General features: G+C 40.6%; 2 protein-coding genes across 6 annotated transcripts in view; one reads left to right on the forward strand and one right to left on the reverse strand.

The window, feature by feature from the left end:
* LOC133619723 (uncharacterized) overlaps window positions 1-18757 on the reverse strand; it is a 121028-nt gene extending 102271 nt beyond the window's left edge. For all 3 annotated transcript variants that reach the window (XM_061980974.1, XM_061980982.1, XM_061980967.1), the window contains exons 1-2: window positions 18642-18757; window positions 3354-3726 (exon numbers count right to left, since the gene is read on the reverse strand). The gene's annotated coding sequence lies outside the window, so the exon portion shown is untranslated. The remainder of the gene's footprint in view (window positions 1-3353; window positions 3727-18641) is intronic.
* A 156-nt stretch (window positions 18758-18913) lies between these two features.
* The window catches only part of nkain4 (sodium/potassium transporting ATPase interacting 4), a 107804-nt gene continuing 106724 nt past the window's right edge, over window positions 18914-19993 (forward strand). For all 3 annotated transcript variants that reach the window (XM_061981020.1, XM_061981004.1, XM_061981011.1), the window contains exon 1: window positions 18914-19058. In XM_061981020.1, coding sequence (XP_061837004.1) covers window positions 19005-19058 — 54 coding nt within the window. In that variant the 5' untranslated portion in view covers window positions 18914-19004. The remainder of the gene's footprint in view (window positions 19059-19993) is intronic.

Genomic DNA, 19993 nt, shown 5'->3' on the forward strand with positions numbered 1-19993 from the left:
CTCGGGTGCAACAGCGGTAGGAATTGTTTTCTGCCATGGGGGACTCTCTGAATGTTCCATCACCCTCGACAGAAGGCTGATTCTGCCCTGGCCTGCTTGATGTCTAACACAGAGGGAGAATATTAAGGATGCCTGACGAGGCAAAGCTGGAAGGGAGAGAATTCTTGACATTTTGTACAACAAGCAGGAATAGGGGGCGCTATCCTGTGCAAATTGTGGGTGTGCTTCACGCTGTGGACATTATTGCCCGGAATTCCCAGCAAGGCCGCAGCATTATGGTGAATGTGAAATGTCTTCTCGTTAGCTGTAATTCTTGATATGGGTTATCAGAGGCTGCCTCAGGGGTGACCCTCCTGCCTGGGTCAACACAATGTGTGTAATAAGGTGAAATAGGTGAACATACATTCATTGATTCCTATATAGCAGGGATATTAAACTATTTTTTTAGGGTTGGTGGCACATTTCCAGAAAACTAAGAACAGACTTCTAGCTTTATAGTCTTCTTCTGTGTATTCCGGAGTAGACAATTGATATCAATCTATTTATTGTGTCAGACTTACAGGAGCGCCCTGCTGTTTTTAAGAACTTTCTGCAAAAATGTGAGTCTCTCACAAGTTTTTTTTAACTGACCTTGCGGGCCACCAGTTTACTAGCTTAAATGATGAAAAAGAAAGGACCTAAAATGGAACCTTGGTGAACACCACTAGTATAACTAAAGCAGTTGAACAAATGACTACTGACGGCATCTGAAGTAAACAAACTACAGTAACACCTCAGTTACATAAAATCACATTATGAAAAAAATGGCTAACTGTCAAAAAAGAGAGGACTTTAAGGGGTTCCTTGAGGAACGCCTCAACTAATCACAAGTTTGGTCTCCAGTGTTTTATGTTTGCTAGCAAGGTTATAATGTCAATGCAAAAATCTGCCGATGTGTGGTCGAATTTACTCTATAGAAGAGGAGCACTTTAGTGTTTTTAGCAATCAGAGTCTTGTATAGAGAGAGTATGGACAACTAAACGAGAGGCGCCATGTTTGGTACCTCGAACGTGTGCGGCTGTGCCTGTATGCATGCACGTTCGTTTTCCTGACGAAATAAAGCAAAATAAAAATAATAAGTCTAAATATAGCTCTAAATTTACTCCAGCTCATAAACATGCTATTATTTTGTCAAAATAACATATCAGAATCAGAATCAGAATCAGCTTTATTGTCATTACGCAATAAAGCTGATTCTGCATAATAATAACAATTACGGACAAATCATGACTTTTGAGTAAAGTATGTCAACTGTGGTGTCAATCTATTGTTTTCTACCGCTTGTCCCTTTCAGGTTCACGGGGGATGCTGGAGCCTATCTCAGCTGCATTCGGGCGGGAGGCGGGGTACACCCTGGACAAGTCGCCACCTCATCGCAGGGTCAACACAGATAGACAGACAACATTTCATTCATCCATTCACACACTAGGGACAATTCAGTGTTGCCAATCAACCTATCCCCAGGTGCATGTATTTGGAAATGGGAGGAAGCCGGAGTACACGTCTCTTCATTTGCTTTGTAACCCGACTTTCTACGGCTCTGGTTTCAAGCTGGAAATAAGAAAAATCTCACCAAATCTTTTTTTTCCTGAAGCGATCATGACCATGATTGTGGCAGTTAATGATGCTGCTTTTACTTTTGCTATTTTAAATTTTTGATAAGTTTTGCTGTGGCGAATCATGGCTTCCTAATTTAATTTACCTTGAATACAGAATTAGTCATGCTTTTTAGCTTTTTTGTCTGTGAAAGGTGCTATACAAATAAATGTTACTTACTTACTTACTTTTTTGCGAATGGTGCATTCCCATGCCGCACTTTAGGGCATGTTTACACAGCAAACAGTCTTCAATTTAAAGACATGTATAATGAATGTATAATGAGTCGCTTAGCTGCGGCTTTAAACTGGTGCGTAACATGCCATTCTGTAGACCGTTGCTGAAGCCATAGCTAAAGCCGTGGCCAAAAACAACAGCAGCAAGCAACAACTTGGCAAGAGGAGAATTGCCTTTGTCACAGCCCAAACCAGCAGCCGGGCTCCTCACCTCAGCATTGGACTGGGATCTTCGAGTGGACTTGGGCAAGCAGCTCAAGTTTCCAGACTATGTCACAACAACTTCGTTGAGGCCAGACATCTTGCTTACATCAGTATCTTCACGGCAGGTGCTACTGATAGAGCTGACAGTTCCTTGGGAGGATCGCATAGAGGAGGCAAACGAGCGGAAGCGGTCAAAGTACCAGGAGCTAGTCGAGCAGTGCCGCAGAGGAGGCTGGAAGGCACGCTGTGAGCCCATTGAAGTGGGGTGTAGAGGCTTTGCTGGCCGCTCACTGTGCAAGGTGTTCACACTACTTGGCATCACAGGTGATGCGAAAAGGAAGGCCATCAAGACCAAAATGGAGGCAGCAGAGAGAGCCTCTAGATGGCTTTGGATCAGGAGGAGCGAACTGTGGGCCAATGCTACTGGGACACAAGCTGGGGTCTGATCAAACCTGGCTGGGTCACCTGAGGGAGGGGGTATGATTTGAAAGACCCGAAACCCCCGGTGATCTCAGGCACATCACGGAGGATGTGTCCCAGTGCATCTGAGGATGTATCTTACAATCATAGTCACCTCAGTGCCTTTTGACCAATCATTGAGAAGATCGCTTGAAACCGGGTTGTCCGTACTCTTTCCATAAACGACTCTGTTAGGAATGTGCAACAAAAATGTTTGTCTACCAAGTTTTGAACTAAACGTGGGGGCTGGTATGGTTTCATTCCAGGGCCAGAAATGGCACCCGGGCCGCCAGTTGAACTGCCCTGATGTTTATGTATAGTTTATCATCTATAGTAAAGTTTGGATTTTACATTATGTTTAAATGTTATCCCTGATGTGCATAAACTGAGGGTCTATAGTGAACCCACCCTACAGTGACTGGTGCCTCTCTCTCATCTTTAGGCAACCCACATCCTGTAAGTCATCAGCGGATTAGAGGTAAGTGTCTGTGATAGGAGGGCCCCTGACTAAGGCTGTATTAATTAGGCTCACAATGTGTGCAGTGCACAATGACTTTGATCAAAAGTTTACTGTGTGCAATGCACTGCATGATGTAAAATCTCCACGCGTGCATTCCACGGGTTGGAGGTTTGCGTGCTCAAGAGGGAGGGTTAAGGGTGCACCATTTCCAAATGATCAAAGCAACTTCATTAAATGGATGACCAATCGTATATGATGCACTTCAAACATAAGGATTGATTGGTCAAGTGGGTGGATACATCGTGGTTCAATCAACAATTCACATTTGCATGCACATACATGAGAGATTGTATACTCACTCGACCTGCTGGTGTCTTAAAGGAGCATTTCTGTGTCTCGAAGCCAGCTTTGAGGATGTCAACTCCTGGGACAAGATGCCTTGAACATCGCTAGGCTATTCTTCCTGGCCGGGCTCCAGCCTCCCTCCGTTAAACATGCTTGTCGTCAGGGGAAAAAAGGACCCGCTTGATTAAAATAGCAACATTTGTTTAGAATATTTTTTGCTTCACAGTCGTCCGTGTCTGCAGCTGGAAAGTGACAGCAGCAATTTGAAGGGATGCTGACGCGTAAAGAGAAAGGGGCTCGCCTCCTTCCTCCCTGCTCAGCCTCCATCAAGCAGGCAGCACCACGTGACGACGGTCAGCCACCTCAGCTCTTCACTGCCGGTCCAACCTTTCAAAACAAGAGCAGACACGACAGAGCGCAGTCTATAGGAAGTCTAAATTGATCGAGACTGTTCTCTGGAAGTATATTTATAATTGTATTTAGAATAATTTTACAAGGAATGTAGATTTGTTTAGGCAAGGCAATCAAGCAAGTTTATTTAATAGCACAACCTCTATGCAAGACAATTCAAAGTGCCTTACATAAAAACATCGTAAAAAATAATTTGTTTCATTCAATTAATTTAGGCACTATGTGGGTCCCAAATATCAGGTCCTCAACAAGAAAACATGTATTTAGTTTACTAGTCAGTAAATGTCATCGTCATAGTTGTAAGCTTTTCAATTAGAATGTTATCACTTTCCAAATTTAAAAAATAATACACATCAACAATAATCCAAATCAAAATCTAGCATGAGTGATATCTGAGACATGTTTTTCATAATTTTCAAGTGAACGTTCATTAGTCATCGATTTTATGTTGAAATGGTTCGACTCGTGTCCTGTGTTTTCCCCTTCTTCTGTTTAACTTGACGCATTACTTGAGGCATCCATTCACTTAAACTCTTTCACAGCGGCCTCCAAGCGGCCAGTGTTAGCATTGCAAGGACTGCTGAATGCACGTCTCAGCAGCAAAAAGTATGATGTCATCAACTCTGAGAAAACTGGAGGGGAGCATTGAACCTCTGCAAGGGTATACTGTATATAGAAACCCACTAATTAATGATGACGCTTCATTTAAGTGTAATAGTTTTAGCCTAACTGTTTAATTCTCCTTGCTGAAGGTGATTTTTGACAGTTAACTCTTGAGTTGATTCCTCATCCACATGAAATGGTGAAAGAAACAGATGATATTCTGCCCCAAGAGTACTTGCATAGAATTAAACTTTTACAAGGATGGTTCTAAAAACAGTAGGCTTCTATGTATTTGTCTGACAGAAGTAGTTTGAAAAATAGAATATAGGAGAATATATGATTTAAAGCTAGTATGTGATGTTTAATTAGGGTGAGATGCACTGTGCTCTATCGTCTATCCTTTCATCATGAAAAAAACATCATTTGTAACATTTAAAACTGCAAAACCAAATCTTCCTGACCGTTTCTGCATGACAACATTTGCCGCGTTTTAAGTGACAGCGGAGACTCTGAGAGAAGACACAAATAAAGGCGACACTATTGTACGCCTTGAAAGAGAGAAAAGCCTCGTCCATTGGAGGTCTTTTTTTTTCTCCATTGTTGTCCACTCTGGGCCAGACTGCTGGGTCTCCTTCACAATGCGGGTCCCCTCACAGCAGAGCACCTACTGGCTGTCCTGTCGCTTCACATTAGCGTCTTTGCAGAGAGCAGCAGCCCCGCGGGGAGACTTGGACACACTTGTCATAAATAAGAGTTATGTACACACGCACGCACACACACGCGCACAGACACACACACACAAACATATTTGATTAGGTTGTTAGGTGTTTTCCAAACTAGCCAAAATGGGAACGCAGGGAAAGTCTCCATCAATGCTTCTAATAGCACTCTAACGGTGACCTTATTTTAGCCTCTACTGGCAGGCATGTAGGAAGCACTCATTCGCTGCACACGTTCAGAAAACATGCGCTTATGAATGAGTGAGTAGTCACTATAATGCAGCCATCAAGTTAAGGTTCCGTTATAAAAATACTTTTGTTACAAGCTTACACTGACATGGCAGGTTAAAATGTTGTCATTTGGCCCACTTGAGCTGTAGCTACACTGTATTGCAGAGGTGTGGACTCGAGTCACATGACTTGGACTCGAGTCAGACTCGAGTCATGAATTTGATGACTTTAGACTCGACTTGACAAAATGTGAAGAGACTTGCAACTCGACTTAGACTTTAACATCAATGACTTGTGACTTCACTTGGACTTGAGCCTTTTGACTTGACATGACTTGACATGACTTGCCACTTTCCCCAAAATCCAAAGCTTAAAAAGTTATTTGGGAGCGCTCCGTATTTTTCATTTTCTTCATCTGTGTGGATCAGCGTGTTGTTCCTGCCAGCTGGTGTGGAGTCAGTACAACAGCCAATCAAATTAGATCTACGTTGTTTTCATCACACAGCATTCATCCAATCAAATTGCAGGACAACCAATGAACTAGAGTTGTCCAACAACGTGCCAGTGATAAACAATTATGTTAAAGTTGGTTTCGTTCGGGTATAAAAACTACGACTTGGTCAACAAAAAACGAATTGCGGTATGCAAATCACGCAGTTCGAATATTACAGACGGAGACGCAACAACTTCCAACTTCCTTCGACATTTGAAGTTGCACAAAGAAGGGTAAGTTCTGAATGTAAGATAACGTTTATTGGCTAAGTAACGTGACTTTTATTTGCTGTGTAGTTAAATCAGTGAGGCTGCAAACTCACTGCTAACGTTATAACCATAGACATCTTATAAGTAGACGCAGCATGGAGCGCTACTGCCTACTGCCGCAGACGAGGCGCGTGGCCGCCATCTTGGAGTGGTGATCCGCTCCACTCAGTGCAATTAATTTGGCAGGAGCAATGAACTGTCAGCGCATTTAATTCATTTTACCTCACTGAATACGACTGATTTTCACCCCCTTTTTTGTCATACGTGTAGCTATGATAACAGACACATGTTTTGGCGTGTTTTATTATTCATAGTTTGCTTAACAGTAACATAATATTCTTATACACTATAAATGACCAGACGTCCGAGATCAAAACTGGGAATATAATCCCAGAGAAGGGGGAAAAAAACGGTAATCTATTTTTAAATTGAAGAAACAATATGATTAGGTTATATATACATATGTGTGTATCCTACATAAACAATGTATGAATACATTAGATATCTATATATCTTAGGGACCTATAGACTGTATCTCTGTTGCTTCAGCAGCAGAGAGTTTATTCTGTTTTGACACTTTGTATTGATATTTTCTATTACATTCTTCCCTTAAATGATAATGTTTGCAGTGATTGTTTTATATGTATTATTTTATGTAAGTCGCTTTGGATAAAAGCGTCTGCCAAATACTTAAACATATATAAACACCTGAAAGTCTTCATATCAGCTAAAACCACCAATCTGTTTCACTGGATTCAGAATAAAACCAAATTCTGTTCAACCCAACAATGTTAGTATTTGAATATTGTTACTTGAAGACTGATTCCTGGTTACAATTATACTGTTAAGAAAGTATTGTCTTATACTTTGCCTAAAATGAGAATGCATCATAATCAGTGGCGGCTGGTGAATTTTGTTTTAGGTGGGGCTGAAAGTTTGTAAAGCAAACCCCTGTAGGGGGGTCATCCTCCCCCAGAAGATTTCTTTGTGATTTTCACATACAAATATTGAAGATCTTAGATCTTTCTCAACTCTGTGGTAATATTATTTTCATAAAATACAACCAATAGTACGTTAATGTTAAATCTCACTTGTGAAAAGTAATCCCCCGATTCCTATTTTCAACAGTCCGCTCATTTGAGCAGGAAAACGGTGAACACCATCTTTGTTTTCTACCTTTCAACTGTCAGTTTCGGCTGCTCGCCGGCTCCTCATCAGCACTTCAAGATGGCGGCCAAATTGCTCACGTCACAGCAACCAATGCTGCGTCTACTTATAAGATGTCTATGGTTATAACGTCATTGCAAACACGGCAATCTGTTGCGTCCACTGCAGTTTGCTACCTTATTCATACTTTTTGTCAAGTGATTTTTTTTTAAGCAGGGTTGCATGAGGTACCTATACATAACGTTACGTTAGTCAATGTATCACACACAGTAACATTACGTTAGTCAATGTATCACACACAGTAACATTACGTTAGTCAATGTATCACACACAGTAACGTTACGTTAGTCAATGTATCACACACAGTAACGTAACGTTAGTCAATGTATCACACACAGTAACATTACGTTAGTCAATGTATCACACACAGTAACGTAACGTTAGTCAATGTATCACACACAGTAACATTACGTTAGTCAATGTATCACACACAGTAACGTAACGTTAGTCAATGTATCACACACAGTAACATTACGTTAGTCAATGTATCACACACAGTAACGTAACGTTAGTCAATGTATCACACACAGTAACATTACGTTAGTCAATGTATCACACACAGTAACGTAACGTTAGTCAATGTATCACACACAGTAACGTAACGTTAGACGGCAGTCAGCAGCACCGCATATTTTAGCCACCTACAAAAAGACAAACATAGTCAAATAAAGGTCAGTTAAAATGTATACTATATTAAGAATATGTGTAAATATTGCATAGGGTCCTGACATCTAAAAAGTACAACTCTGTTCATTGTTATGTTCATATATTTGTTATGTTTTTCATGTGTACGCACACATCAACACACATACAGTATGAGATGAGATCAATGAGATAAGGTAAGAACAGGACAGAAACTGCTGTGGAACTAGTTACAATGCAATATGCCATGGAAATACAATGTTAACACTTTTGTGCAAATAAGTACAGTTGCACTTGTTTTTTTTCCAAATGTGTTTATTCTGTAAAGGAATGAGTTACATGTTTAAAATGACTGGTTAATAGTGCTATTTTGAAGTGCAATGTCAGCACTATCTTTTTCCCTGCAATTTCAAATGCACTTGTTTTAATAAATAAATACAGCGTTTTAAAAGCATACACAATCTGTGTAAATATATTAGTCTGTGGTTAAATGACTTGAAAGGACTCGAAACTCAAAATGCAGGACTTGGGACTTGACTTGAGACTTTCCAGTCTTGACTTTGGACTTGACTCGGACTTGCCCTGTCTTGACTCGGGACTTGACTCGAGACTTGAGGGTAAAGACTTGAGACTTACTTGTGACTTGCAAAGCAATGACTTGGTCCCACCTCTGCTGTATTGCCAAAAGTATTTGGCCACCCATCCAAATGATCAGAATCAGGTGTCCTAATCACTTATCAATATTTTCCATCTGGCAATCTGATGGATGAGTCCGGGTTTGGAGATTGCCAGGAGAACGGTACTTTTCGGACTGCATTGTGCCGAGTGTGAAATTTGGTGGAGCAGGAATTATGGTGTGGGGTTGTTTTTCAGGAGTTGGGCTTGGCCCCTTAGTTCCAGTGGAAGGAACTTTGAATGCTCCAGGATACCCAAACATTTTGGACAATTCCATGCTCCCAACCTTGTGGGAACACTTTGGAGCGGGCCCCTTCCTCTTCCAATATGACTGTGCACCAGTGCACAAAGCAAGGTCCATAAAGACATGGATGACAGAGTCTGGTGTGGATGAACTTGACTGGCCTGCACAGAGTCCTGACCTGAACCGATAGAACACCTTAGGGATAAATTAGAACGGAGACTGAGAGCCAGGCCTTCTCGACCAATGTTCCCTCTAAGGTGTGCGCCTGTGCAATTAAATGATAAAATGATAAATGGGTTGTACTTGTATAGCGCTTTTCTACCTTCAAGGTACTCAAAGCGCTTTGACACTACTTCCACATTTACCCATTCACACACACATTCACACACTGATGGAGGGAGCTGCCATGCAAGGCGCTAACCAGCACCCATCAGGAGCAAGGGTGAAGTGTCTTGCTCAGGACACAACGGACATGACGAGGTTGGTACTAGGTGGGGATTGAACCAGGGACCCTCCGGTCGCGCACGGCCACTCTCCCACTGCGCCACGCCGTCCCTGCGCACTGCTCAAGCATCCTCTGCGCACGGCAAATCTATGCCACGCACAAAATCAAATAAAAAAATAAGCGCATAACAATTTTCGACACACGGACACGACAGAGAAAACTGTTTTCGTCATCATTGTTCAAATATTGTAACGTCTGTCGAGACGCTTTGAGGACATGAATTCCATCGATCACTTTATTGAGCAAAACTCTTTATTGTCGGCCATAAACACATCACCAAAACATTAGTAAAAAAAAATGATATCTAGCAAAACTGGTTATTTTCTGCAGTACAAACCAGTCCAAAAGCAACTTTGTTATATCAACAGCAGCCGCTCGCTCTTTCTCACTTGTGCCAACACATGCACATATGGCATTTAGCCAGTGATGCGTTTACAGCCACACAAAAAGTCAGACAACTCCAACACAACACATAAAGTGTCATTCCAGGTTGTTACACTATGATTTACCAATCAAATGTGTGTTTATTCTAGTGTCATTTATTAGGAATATTAATTTATAAATATTAATCATGAAATGCTGTTAGTATATTAAATAAATCCTAATAAAAATATATTTTTTACAAACAGGAAGTTGCAGGAATGTACACATGATCCCCGGCTTACATCTCATTGTGCAACATGTGAATGTTTTAATGGGAACTAAATGCAATGTCTGAAAGGGGTACAAACTATTTCCAAAGCAGGACCTCCACCCAGACAAACAATACAAGTACACAGTTCATGAAAAACAATATTTTTTTATTGTCATTGTAAGTGGGCCTAAACACTTATATTAGAAAATAATCTCATGGAAATGACTGCTGTCATTTGATCATAATAATAAGAGAATGTTGTCTGTCTATCTGTGTTGGCCCTGCGATGATGTGGTGACTTGTCCAGGGTGCAGTTGAGATAGGCTCCAGCACCCCCTGCGACTCCGAAAGGGACAAGCGGTAGGAAATATGGATGGATGCATGGAGATTTAACTTGTTATTTTGTCAGGTTTGGGACAGGTGTGCTGCTGGTGTAGCCACAGTGTGCACGTCTGATGTTGCTCACATGGGCTCCACTGAATGCTCAGGGAGTTTTTGCGTTTGCTCACACACATGAAAAATTAGAGGGAACATTCGACCAACATCAGTGTGTGACCTCACCAATGCGCTTTTGGAAGAATGGTGGAAAATTCCTATAAACACACTCCCCAATCTTGTGGACAGACTTCCCAGAAGAGTTGAAGCTGTAATAGCTGCAAAAGGTGGACCGACATCATATTGAACCCTATGGGTTAGGAATGGGATGGCACTTCAAGTTCAAATGTGAGTCAAGGCAGGTGGCCAAATACTTTTGGTAATATAGTGTAAGCGCTGCCATAACTGCCATCTTTACACAAATGTGCAGTGCAAAACAAAATACTGTACATAGTTTGAACCTGCAAGAACAGTTGTGTATCAGTTTTGAAAATATGATTTGGTAAACTTAACAATATAGTATGACATGTATTATATATAGGGCTCGAAAGGGCGTGTGATCTCGCAATGCATTGTGGGTGCCCTGTGGGTGCCCGGTAGCCATTTTTGATAGACGTAAGTTTTTGTTTACTGTCTCCTCAGTAATTTGAGAGAGAATAACAAACTGGATTAAAATAGATTGTAAAAAATAAAAAAATTAATGGCCGTACCGAGGCAAACTGTACCCTAATCAAAAGGCTTGCTACTTCGAAAAAATAAGTTAAGTTGGTGGAATTGATCCATATGAGCATGTCCATTGGACAAGAGATTTGAGTAAGCTGCCGCCATTGTTGGAGCCAAATTTATATATATTTTGTCAATTTAGTCAGTTTTTAGACCAAAAAGTCTGTTAGGGTTCATTGTCCTCTGTTTAAATTGCGCATAATTTCATATCTACATGTAAAGCGACTTTGGGTACTTAGAAAAGCGCTATATAAATCCCAGTTATTATTATTATTATTATATCTTATGTGTCCGAGATGGAGAGAGGATGCCTAGCCTCATTTTATAAGCAGGTTTCCCTGAAAAAAATAAATAATACTTTGATCACTGCGCTATTTAATACTCATTCATTTTTGTGCTTACCCAAGACTAAAAGTAAACAGACATTATACTTTTTTCCAAAATACTTCACTTTGTTTTGTCGCCTGCTGCTAGCTTGGCTAACGCTAACAGCTTACTTAAATGCAATGTATAAAACACAATAAAACATGCTTTCATTCAAACACACCATTGTGAAAATGCCAAAATGTACTATACTAGGTGATGGTGTTAAAAGTGGTTTTTGATCATCGCACGGCTGCTATCCAGGCTATTCATCATCCCTTTATTAGCTTTGTAACCCGACTTTCTTCGGCTTTGGTTTCATGCTGGAAATTAGAAAAATCTCACCAAATGTTTTTTTTTTCTTGAAGCGATCATGACCACAATTGTGGCACTTAATGATGCTGCACGTTCACACCAGGTTTTGAACTTGTTGAAGAAAAAAATACTAAACTTTAACACAGTCTTGTATTCAGCCATGTAAATAAGCGATTCAGACACCAGAAAGACCCACAATGCAATTCGTTTCCACGTCACACTTTCATAACCTGTAATACATACCATACTAACTGCGGACATTTTCATTGTAAATTCACAACAAAGTACTGGCTAAAAATTGCATTACATTCACAGTAATCAATACAGTAATTTACTGTGACATAACAGTTAATTTAGGTGAAATCCTGGTACTTTTTACAGTGCATGCTGGAGCCTATACCTATTGACTGAAAGACTGACACCACACTTGACTAGTCAACAGGCACACACATCAAACAGGAAACCCACAACATCTGCACAGAACCACTACCATTCGTGACAAAAATAAAACTATATTGCAGTGTAGACAACTTGCAGATACCAAAGATGAATGCTGTTCATTTGCATGCTCTGCTTTACCACTTCTCCACTTTAAACTAGCCATGTGACTCTCAGAATGACCAGAAGTGCTTCATTTAAATTTACCCCATAAATATCTCGATGTTATTTTCAGCGACAAGGACGAGTGAGATGTGGGTATAGGGGAGGGCTTCAAGGGTCGTCAGCGGCATCATAAAAGAGCACCATGTCGGGATGTGTGTGATGAAATGGCAAGTGAAGTGTTCCCTTGCTCGGGCAGCAGAGGCATAAAAGATTTATCAAGCTGAGGAAGGAGGTGGGAACTTCCTCTGTGCACTCTGAGCACGGAGAAGGAGGCGGTGGCCAAGAGTTGCTTTTAACATCTCTTCTATTATGTATTGCATTGAGCAGCATCTATCCAGAAGGAAACAAACATTAGTATAAAAATGACATGGGCGCGAATGTCTTTTCCTGGATAAATAAAGGTCAACATGGTCACAATCAATTGTTAAGCTTTTTAAACACCTTATAGTTGGTGTAAATTATATAATATGAATTAATGCAAAATTACACTGAAAGTGAGGGTTTAATGCATTAAACACATGTTGAACTTCAAGACACTGTTTTTCCTATATACCTGTATATCACATAAAAATTAAGGCTGACAAAAATAACAAATTTACCCATTTGATTAATCACAAAAATTATCACATGAATAATGTATGTATGCAGATTAATCACACAGTTTATTTTGACTGTACATGCTCTTTTACCGTAAATGTGGATGGTTACCTAAAAGGCGTCGTAGCAGGTTACTTTACGGTCAGGGATCAAGTGAATGCACACGTCTGTGCAAAGATGAGTGAGGAGACTCCTACTGGTGTGCTCGCTGGCAAATTTCACTTCAAAATACACCCATACTAGACTTTAAATAAAACCATTACCAAGTTATGAGAAAATAAATGATGTATTTCTAAGTAAAACATTTAAAACATCTTACTGGATGACTTTCTGACAATAAACTTACATTTGTGTTAAAATTGGGGTCTTTTTTAAAGTTAATTTAAATCATGCAAGCGAGTAATATTATCTGGACTGTGGAACCATTGGCACACATGTTTGTAAGTCAGAAACTGACATTTATGGCTTTATGTTTTATTGTTTTGTTTTTACTGTTTTGTATTGTGTTTTTATGTGTATAATGAATCTCTAAAGTCTGCAATAAAGATTGATTGATTAATCATGAGTAATCAAATTCCAAAAGTGTTATTTAAAAAAGGAATAACTTATCAGCACTAATTAAAATAGACGATGAATATGAAACATTAATCTTCAACATTTTTTAAAACAAGAATTGCAGCGTGCACAAATTTGAATGTATTATACATTTTGTCTTACTCACACAGGATCAACATTATATACAGGCTGAGGTTTTTGTTCATATAGTGTCGGTCCATCCAATGAGTGCTGTTGCAACTCATTTTATGCTGCCAAAGAGACAGTAGAGACACGTTTTAGAGGACTGTATGTAAAGGTAACAAGTGGTGAAGTCAGTGTGATACTGACATTATTTTAAAGTTTAACTTATCGTGCTCTAATCAATGTTAATGCATTTAGTTTATTTGTTTTAATAGTCCATACCCATATTTTTTTCCAGGAAGTTCTGCTTATTTTTTTTGTAAGACTATGTAGTCTGTGAGCCGCTTTATAGTATTATTTTATACTTAGTTCACCGTCCACCAAAACTGTGATTCGCTGTGGAAAGATGGCAGCAAAAAGCCAGCACATTTAATGCATGCCCTCGCCTCTTCATAAAGGACACTGCATTCCTTTTTGTAAGATTTATCTGTTTATAATTGTACGATCAGCGGGAATAAGGATGTCACACAATCTATTACACTGTACAAATGTTTCTGCAAACTAAACATTATATTGGTGAAATGCTGTCAGCGCAGCAGTGCACTAAGAGGAAAAGGTCCCTTGCACACCAAGCAGCAGAAAGACTCACAGAAGCCTCATTCAGGTTTCTGCCTGAATTTGATCAGGAAATGTGCAGATTTAGGGATTTGTATTTAAAGTGCTTTTATTTTAGTTGCGCTTCCTGTCTGGCTCCAACACTCAATTCACAATTTAAGCACACCTGTTCCGAGTTGCCAATCAGGCTTTTTTATATGCCAGCAAGCCCTGCAGACAGTGTTGGATCATTGCCTGTACGTAATTGCTGGTTTCATGAGTTGTCAAGCTTTTCCTACGCTTGTTGTGTACTTCCCTGCTGCACTATAACTTCTGGTTTAAGTATTAAAGACTCTTCTTACCTTCACGTTGTCTCCTGTCTACGCATCTTGGGGTCACAACTACCGTTATTATGCGGCACCATGGTAACATTCCTACTTAAATGTGGTCTTTGATGACATTATGACATCTTTTTTGAGTTAAGTGTTCCATGCTGGGTTTGCCCTATACAGGTGGAACAAACCATTTTGCATTTTTGATAGGGGGTTGTAGGTATTTAGACATTCTTAGAGTAATTTGATTTAAGCAACCTAATTATTGAACATTACAGGCCACAATTATTTTATATTATTATATAGGATGCGGAGGAAGCACGATGGTGGTTAGATCTTGTGCTTCACAGCATGATTCCCAGGCCCTTTTTGTGTGGAGTTTGGATGTTTTCCCTGTTATTGCGTGGGTTCTCTCCGGGTACTGCGGCTTCCTCCCACCTCCAAAGACATGCACCTGGGGATAGGTTGATTGGCAACACTAAATTGGCCCTAGTGTGTGAATGTGAGTGTGAATGTTGTCTATCTGTGTTGGCCTTGCGATGAGGTGACAACTTGTCGCGGGAGGAAATGGATGGATGGATAATTTACATATTTAAATGATATAAAAAAATGGATGGATGGATAACTTAATGACAGAAATAATCTTCTAACTTTATAAAAGCCCAAGGGCACCTTATGGTTGGAGCCCCTGTACAACATTAACACCCCTCCATCTCCACGCCCTTAATAATATTATTAGTCATTTCAGAAAAGTCTCCATGATCATTTTGTCCTAATGATAACATTGTCAAGTGAGTTTACAAAAGTTACAGCTCATTTGTGAGCGAATATGATACCTATATAGCAGTGGCGGGCCGTGCGTTTCCCACCTAGGCCTTCAGTGATCTCCGACTTCAACGATTACCTCTCAAAATACCATAATTGATGTCACCACATGATCATTGCTGGAGAAATACTATACAGAAACACATTTACGCCCTACTGCGCATTCAAGATTCAAGATTCAAGATTGTTTATTGTCATATGCACAGTTAAACAGACAGCTTGCTGTACAATGAAAATCTTACTTTGCTAGTCCACCCTTCAACAAGTCGCACGGTACTTAGCTAAAATAAAAATAAATAAATAAACATTATTTACAAGGCACAGTGAGTAACATAACATTATTGTACATTCTGATTCACAGTCAACAGTATAAGTACGGAGGTGACATTGGGTCACAGCAGCAGTTAAAGTGTCTTTAGTGATCAAAGGTGAAGAGTGTCTACAGTGATGGTTCACAATTCGGAGGTGGTCATGGTAGCTGTTCTTTTGTTCAAAAGATAAAAGTAAAAGGGGGGAGGGGGCAGCTGAGGGAGCTAGCATTCACAAGTTAGCATTCACAAGCCTGATGGCCTGTGGGTACAAACTGTTTGTCAGTCTCGTAGTCCTGGATTTCAGGCTCCTGGATCGTCTGCCTGATGGTAGGAGGCTGAAGAGACTGTGCTGGGGGTGTGTACTGTCCTTTATGATGTTGGTGACCCTGGTAGAGTACATGTCCTGTAATGAGGGGAAGGCTGCTCCTGATATGTACTGAGCAGTTTTAATCACTCGCTGGAGTGCCTTCCTGTCCTTAGCAGCACAGTTTCCATACCAGACAGTGATTGAGCTGGTAAGGACACTCTCAACCGTACTTCTATAGAAGTTGCTGAGAATTTTGGGTTGCATGCCAAATTTTCTCAGCCTTCTTAGGAAGTACAGTCGCTGCTGGGCTTTCTTTATTGTTGGTTGGGTGTTGTGAGCCCAGGTGAGGTCCTCGCTGATGTGGGTCCCCTGTCTACCTCTGTCTCCCCTATGTACAGAGGTGTGTACTGTGCACTCCTTCTCCATGGATCAATAATCATCTCCTGGTTCTTGTCTGTGTTTAAGGAGAGATTATTATCCTGACACCAGGCCACTAGTTCCTCTACCTCCCTTCTGTACGCTGCCTCAGCTCCCCCGGTGATCAGTCCGACGACAGTATCATATGCAAACTTGATGATACTGGTGTTGTTCTGGGAGGCCACACAGTCGTGTGTGAAGAGGGTGTACAACAGGGGGTCAGCACGCAGCCTTGGGGGGTCCCTGTGCTTAGAACCTTTGTGCCTGATGTCTGGTTGCCAACTCTGACTGACTGGGGCCGGCATTGAAACACATCAACAGTATACAAAACGAGTTATTTTCTGGCGCATTTAAAAATCAATTAAAACGTATCAGCAATTAAAACATATTTCTCAGCTTGGCTTATGCAACTTCCGGTCAATAAAGTTTGATTCAAAGTACACACTTCTCAAATATAATTTAAATTTATATTTATTTAAATGACAAGCATGACACACTTTAACAACAAGAGTTTACAACTTTTAGTTGTAACAAAGCAGCTTATTACTGTCAAAAACATGTGATCTGATTGGCTATCTCAACTCTATGTGTTCTCAAATTCATCCGTAAATGTCACGTTCAACGTGAGGCCATTTAGAATACCTTACTGACAACAACTCGTGATCTGATTGGCTATTGCAACTGTCTATCAACTGTATGTCCCCGTTCACTTACAGTGTACGGACGCCCTCATAGCCTTGTCGTGGTTCAACTCTTATCTTACTGACAGGATGCAGTGCGTCTCCCATAATAATGTGACCTCGGACTATGTTAAGGTAACGTGCGGAGTTCCTCAGGGTTCGGTTCTTGGCCCGGCACTCTTTAGTATTTACATGCTGCCGCTAGTTTCCTCAGGGTTCGGTTCTTGGCCCTGTACTCTTTAGTATTTACATGCTGCCGCTAGGTGACATCATATGCAAATACGGTGTTAGCGTTCACTGTTATGCTGATGACACCCAACTCTACATGCCCCTAAAGCTGACCAACACGCCGGATTGTAGTCAGCTGGAGGCGTGTCTTAATGAAATTAAACAATGGATGTCCGCTAACTTCTTGCAACTCAACGCCAAGAAAACGGAAATGCTGATTATCGGTCCTGCTAAACACCGACATTTATTTAATAATACCACCTTAACATTTGACAACCAAACAATTACACAAGGCGACTCAGTAAAGAATCTGGGTATTATCTTCGACCCAACTCTCTCGTTTGAGTCACACATAAAGAGTGTTACTAAAACGGCCTTCTTTCATCTCTGTAATATCGCTAAAATTCGGTCTATTTTATCCACTAGCGACGCTGAGATCATTATTCATGCGTTCGTTACATCTCGTCTCGACTACTGTAACTTATTATTTTCGGGTCTCCCTATGTCTAGCATAGGGGGGTTACCCACATATGCGATCCTCTCCAAGGTTTCTCATAGTCATTCACATTGACGTCCCACTGGGGTGAGTTTTTCCTTGGCCTTATGTGGGCTCTGTACCGAGGATGTCGTTGTGGCTTGTGTGATTTAGGGCTATATAAATAAACATTGATTGATTGATTGATGTTGATTCTGAAGACGTCTGGTAGATTTGGTACAGCATGGCAACATAAGAGAGCTCAATTCTGATTGGATACAAACTAAAACTAAAAACAACAGCACTGGAAGGAGCATAATATGACATGAAGAGAATATGAATACTTTTAGATATTTAGGGAAAGTAAATAAAAAAATAATTGTATCTTTAATTATGTTCACGATTTCTGGTTATGTTAGGCCAGCAGAGAAGGTCTTGCTGGCCCTGACGGTACACCACTGCGATATAGTACATACATTGTCCTTGTTGAATAATTACACTGTATAAAATGCGCTCCATAAAGCGTATTTAAACATAAGGCCACAAGATGGCGGCTCTTCACCATCCTCACGTTAAGAATACACCTCCATCGGAGCCACACTGTATAGGCATTGAATTAGAACCACCAATGTCAATATTTTCATGGTTATTCATTTACAAATGGTCCAACCACTTTTGTCAGTTGTGTCCTGTACTGTACTACTTTTTAAAGGCCACAAGTTCAGAATGAAGGAATCAAAGGAAAAGACCCCAATCACCAAGTCGAATACAAATTGCGTTAGTTGTAACAATTTAAAATATACATGCGATAACTTTTGCTGGTTACCTTCGTACCCAGAGCTGAAGGAGAGCAGGGGACGCCCCCAAGCCTGATCCCAGCCCCCGGGTGGACTTGTCCACAACACCGCCCTCTTCCTTCATCTACCGGCTGAGTCCCGCCGTCTGCCAGCCAGTTGGTTGGGAAGCTGAGCTGAGACCGGTCCGGTCGGAGCCGAGAGAGGAGCTAACAAATTATACTTATACCGCTTAGCACGACGCCGTGGCGGTCTGTGGTCGAGGACAACGCCGGAGGGGAAGACAAGCCATGAGAGTCCGGTTACTGGACCAAGATTGAGTGTTATTGGAGCTCCTCTGAGCGGGGTTTCAGAGCGCTTCTCTGCCGGCTCCCGAGTTTGCCATTACGGACACAATGGGCTGCTGCAGCGGGCGGTGCACGCTTATTTTTATTTGCACCTTACAGCTGGTGAGTTGCATTTGTGTCTTCTTTTCTATCTTTCAGATATATTGGGAAGCAGTGTCTACCTTACTTTAGAACATTTACGTTTAAATTGATGATTTCCTTTACTGGGTTCATTGATGATGCAAACGTAACAGTAAAAGTTATTCAAGCACATATACTAGTCCCACTTTCTTTTGAGTTTCTTTCAAGTGGCTTGCTGTTATGAGTACACATGTGTTGTGTCACAAAGAGTGACGCTTAGGTGTAATGAGTCATCCTACAGCATGAGATTTCAATCTAATCCACTTTATTTAAATTTTTTTATTTAGCCTTTATTTAACTAGGTAAAAAATCCCATTGAGATCAAAGATCTCTTTTTCAAGGGAGACCTGGTCAAGAGGGCAGCAGCAAGGTTACATTAAAAACAGTAAACAACACATACAACATCACATTTACAGCATTAAAACGTGCTCACATGACACATGTGCATACAGACAAGGTAGACTGCAGTCCTTTCACAGAAGCTTTAAACTCATTCAATGTAACAAGGGTTTGAAGTTTAATATTCGATTGTAGGTTATTCCAAGCCATCGGTGCTGAAAACCTAAATACGCAATTTATGTAGCACATTTAAACAACAAAGATGTTTCCAAAGTGCTGCACAAACATATTACAAACAAGATTCAAATACTATCCTTAGCTCCACCAATGACTGAATAAAAAATAAATAAATAAATATAAAAACAATATAAAAATAAATATGAATAAAAACGATTTTAAAGGGTAAAAACAATTAGAATAATAAATAGAAATAACAATTTAAAAAACACAGAGGACCACACAAGTCCAGAGATTAAAAGTGGGTCTTAAGACAAGACTTAAAACACTGTGGGAGCAGTTGGAACATGGAGGGGCAGAGTGTTCCAGAGCTTTAGGGCCAACCACAGAGAAGGCCCTGT

This window comes from Nerophis lumbriciformis, linkage group LG01 (genome assembly GCF_033978685.3).
Source record: "Nerophis lumbriciformis linkage group LG01, RoL_Nlum_v2.1, whole genome shotgun sequence".
NCBI classification, from domain to species: domain Eukaryota; kingdom Metazoa; phylum Chordata; class Actinopteri; order Syngnathiformes; family Syngnathidae; genus Nerophis; species Nerophis lumbriciformis.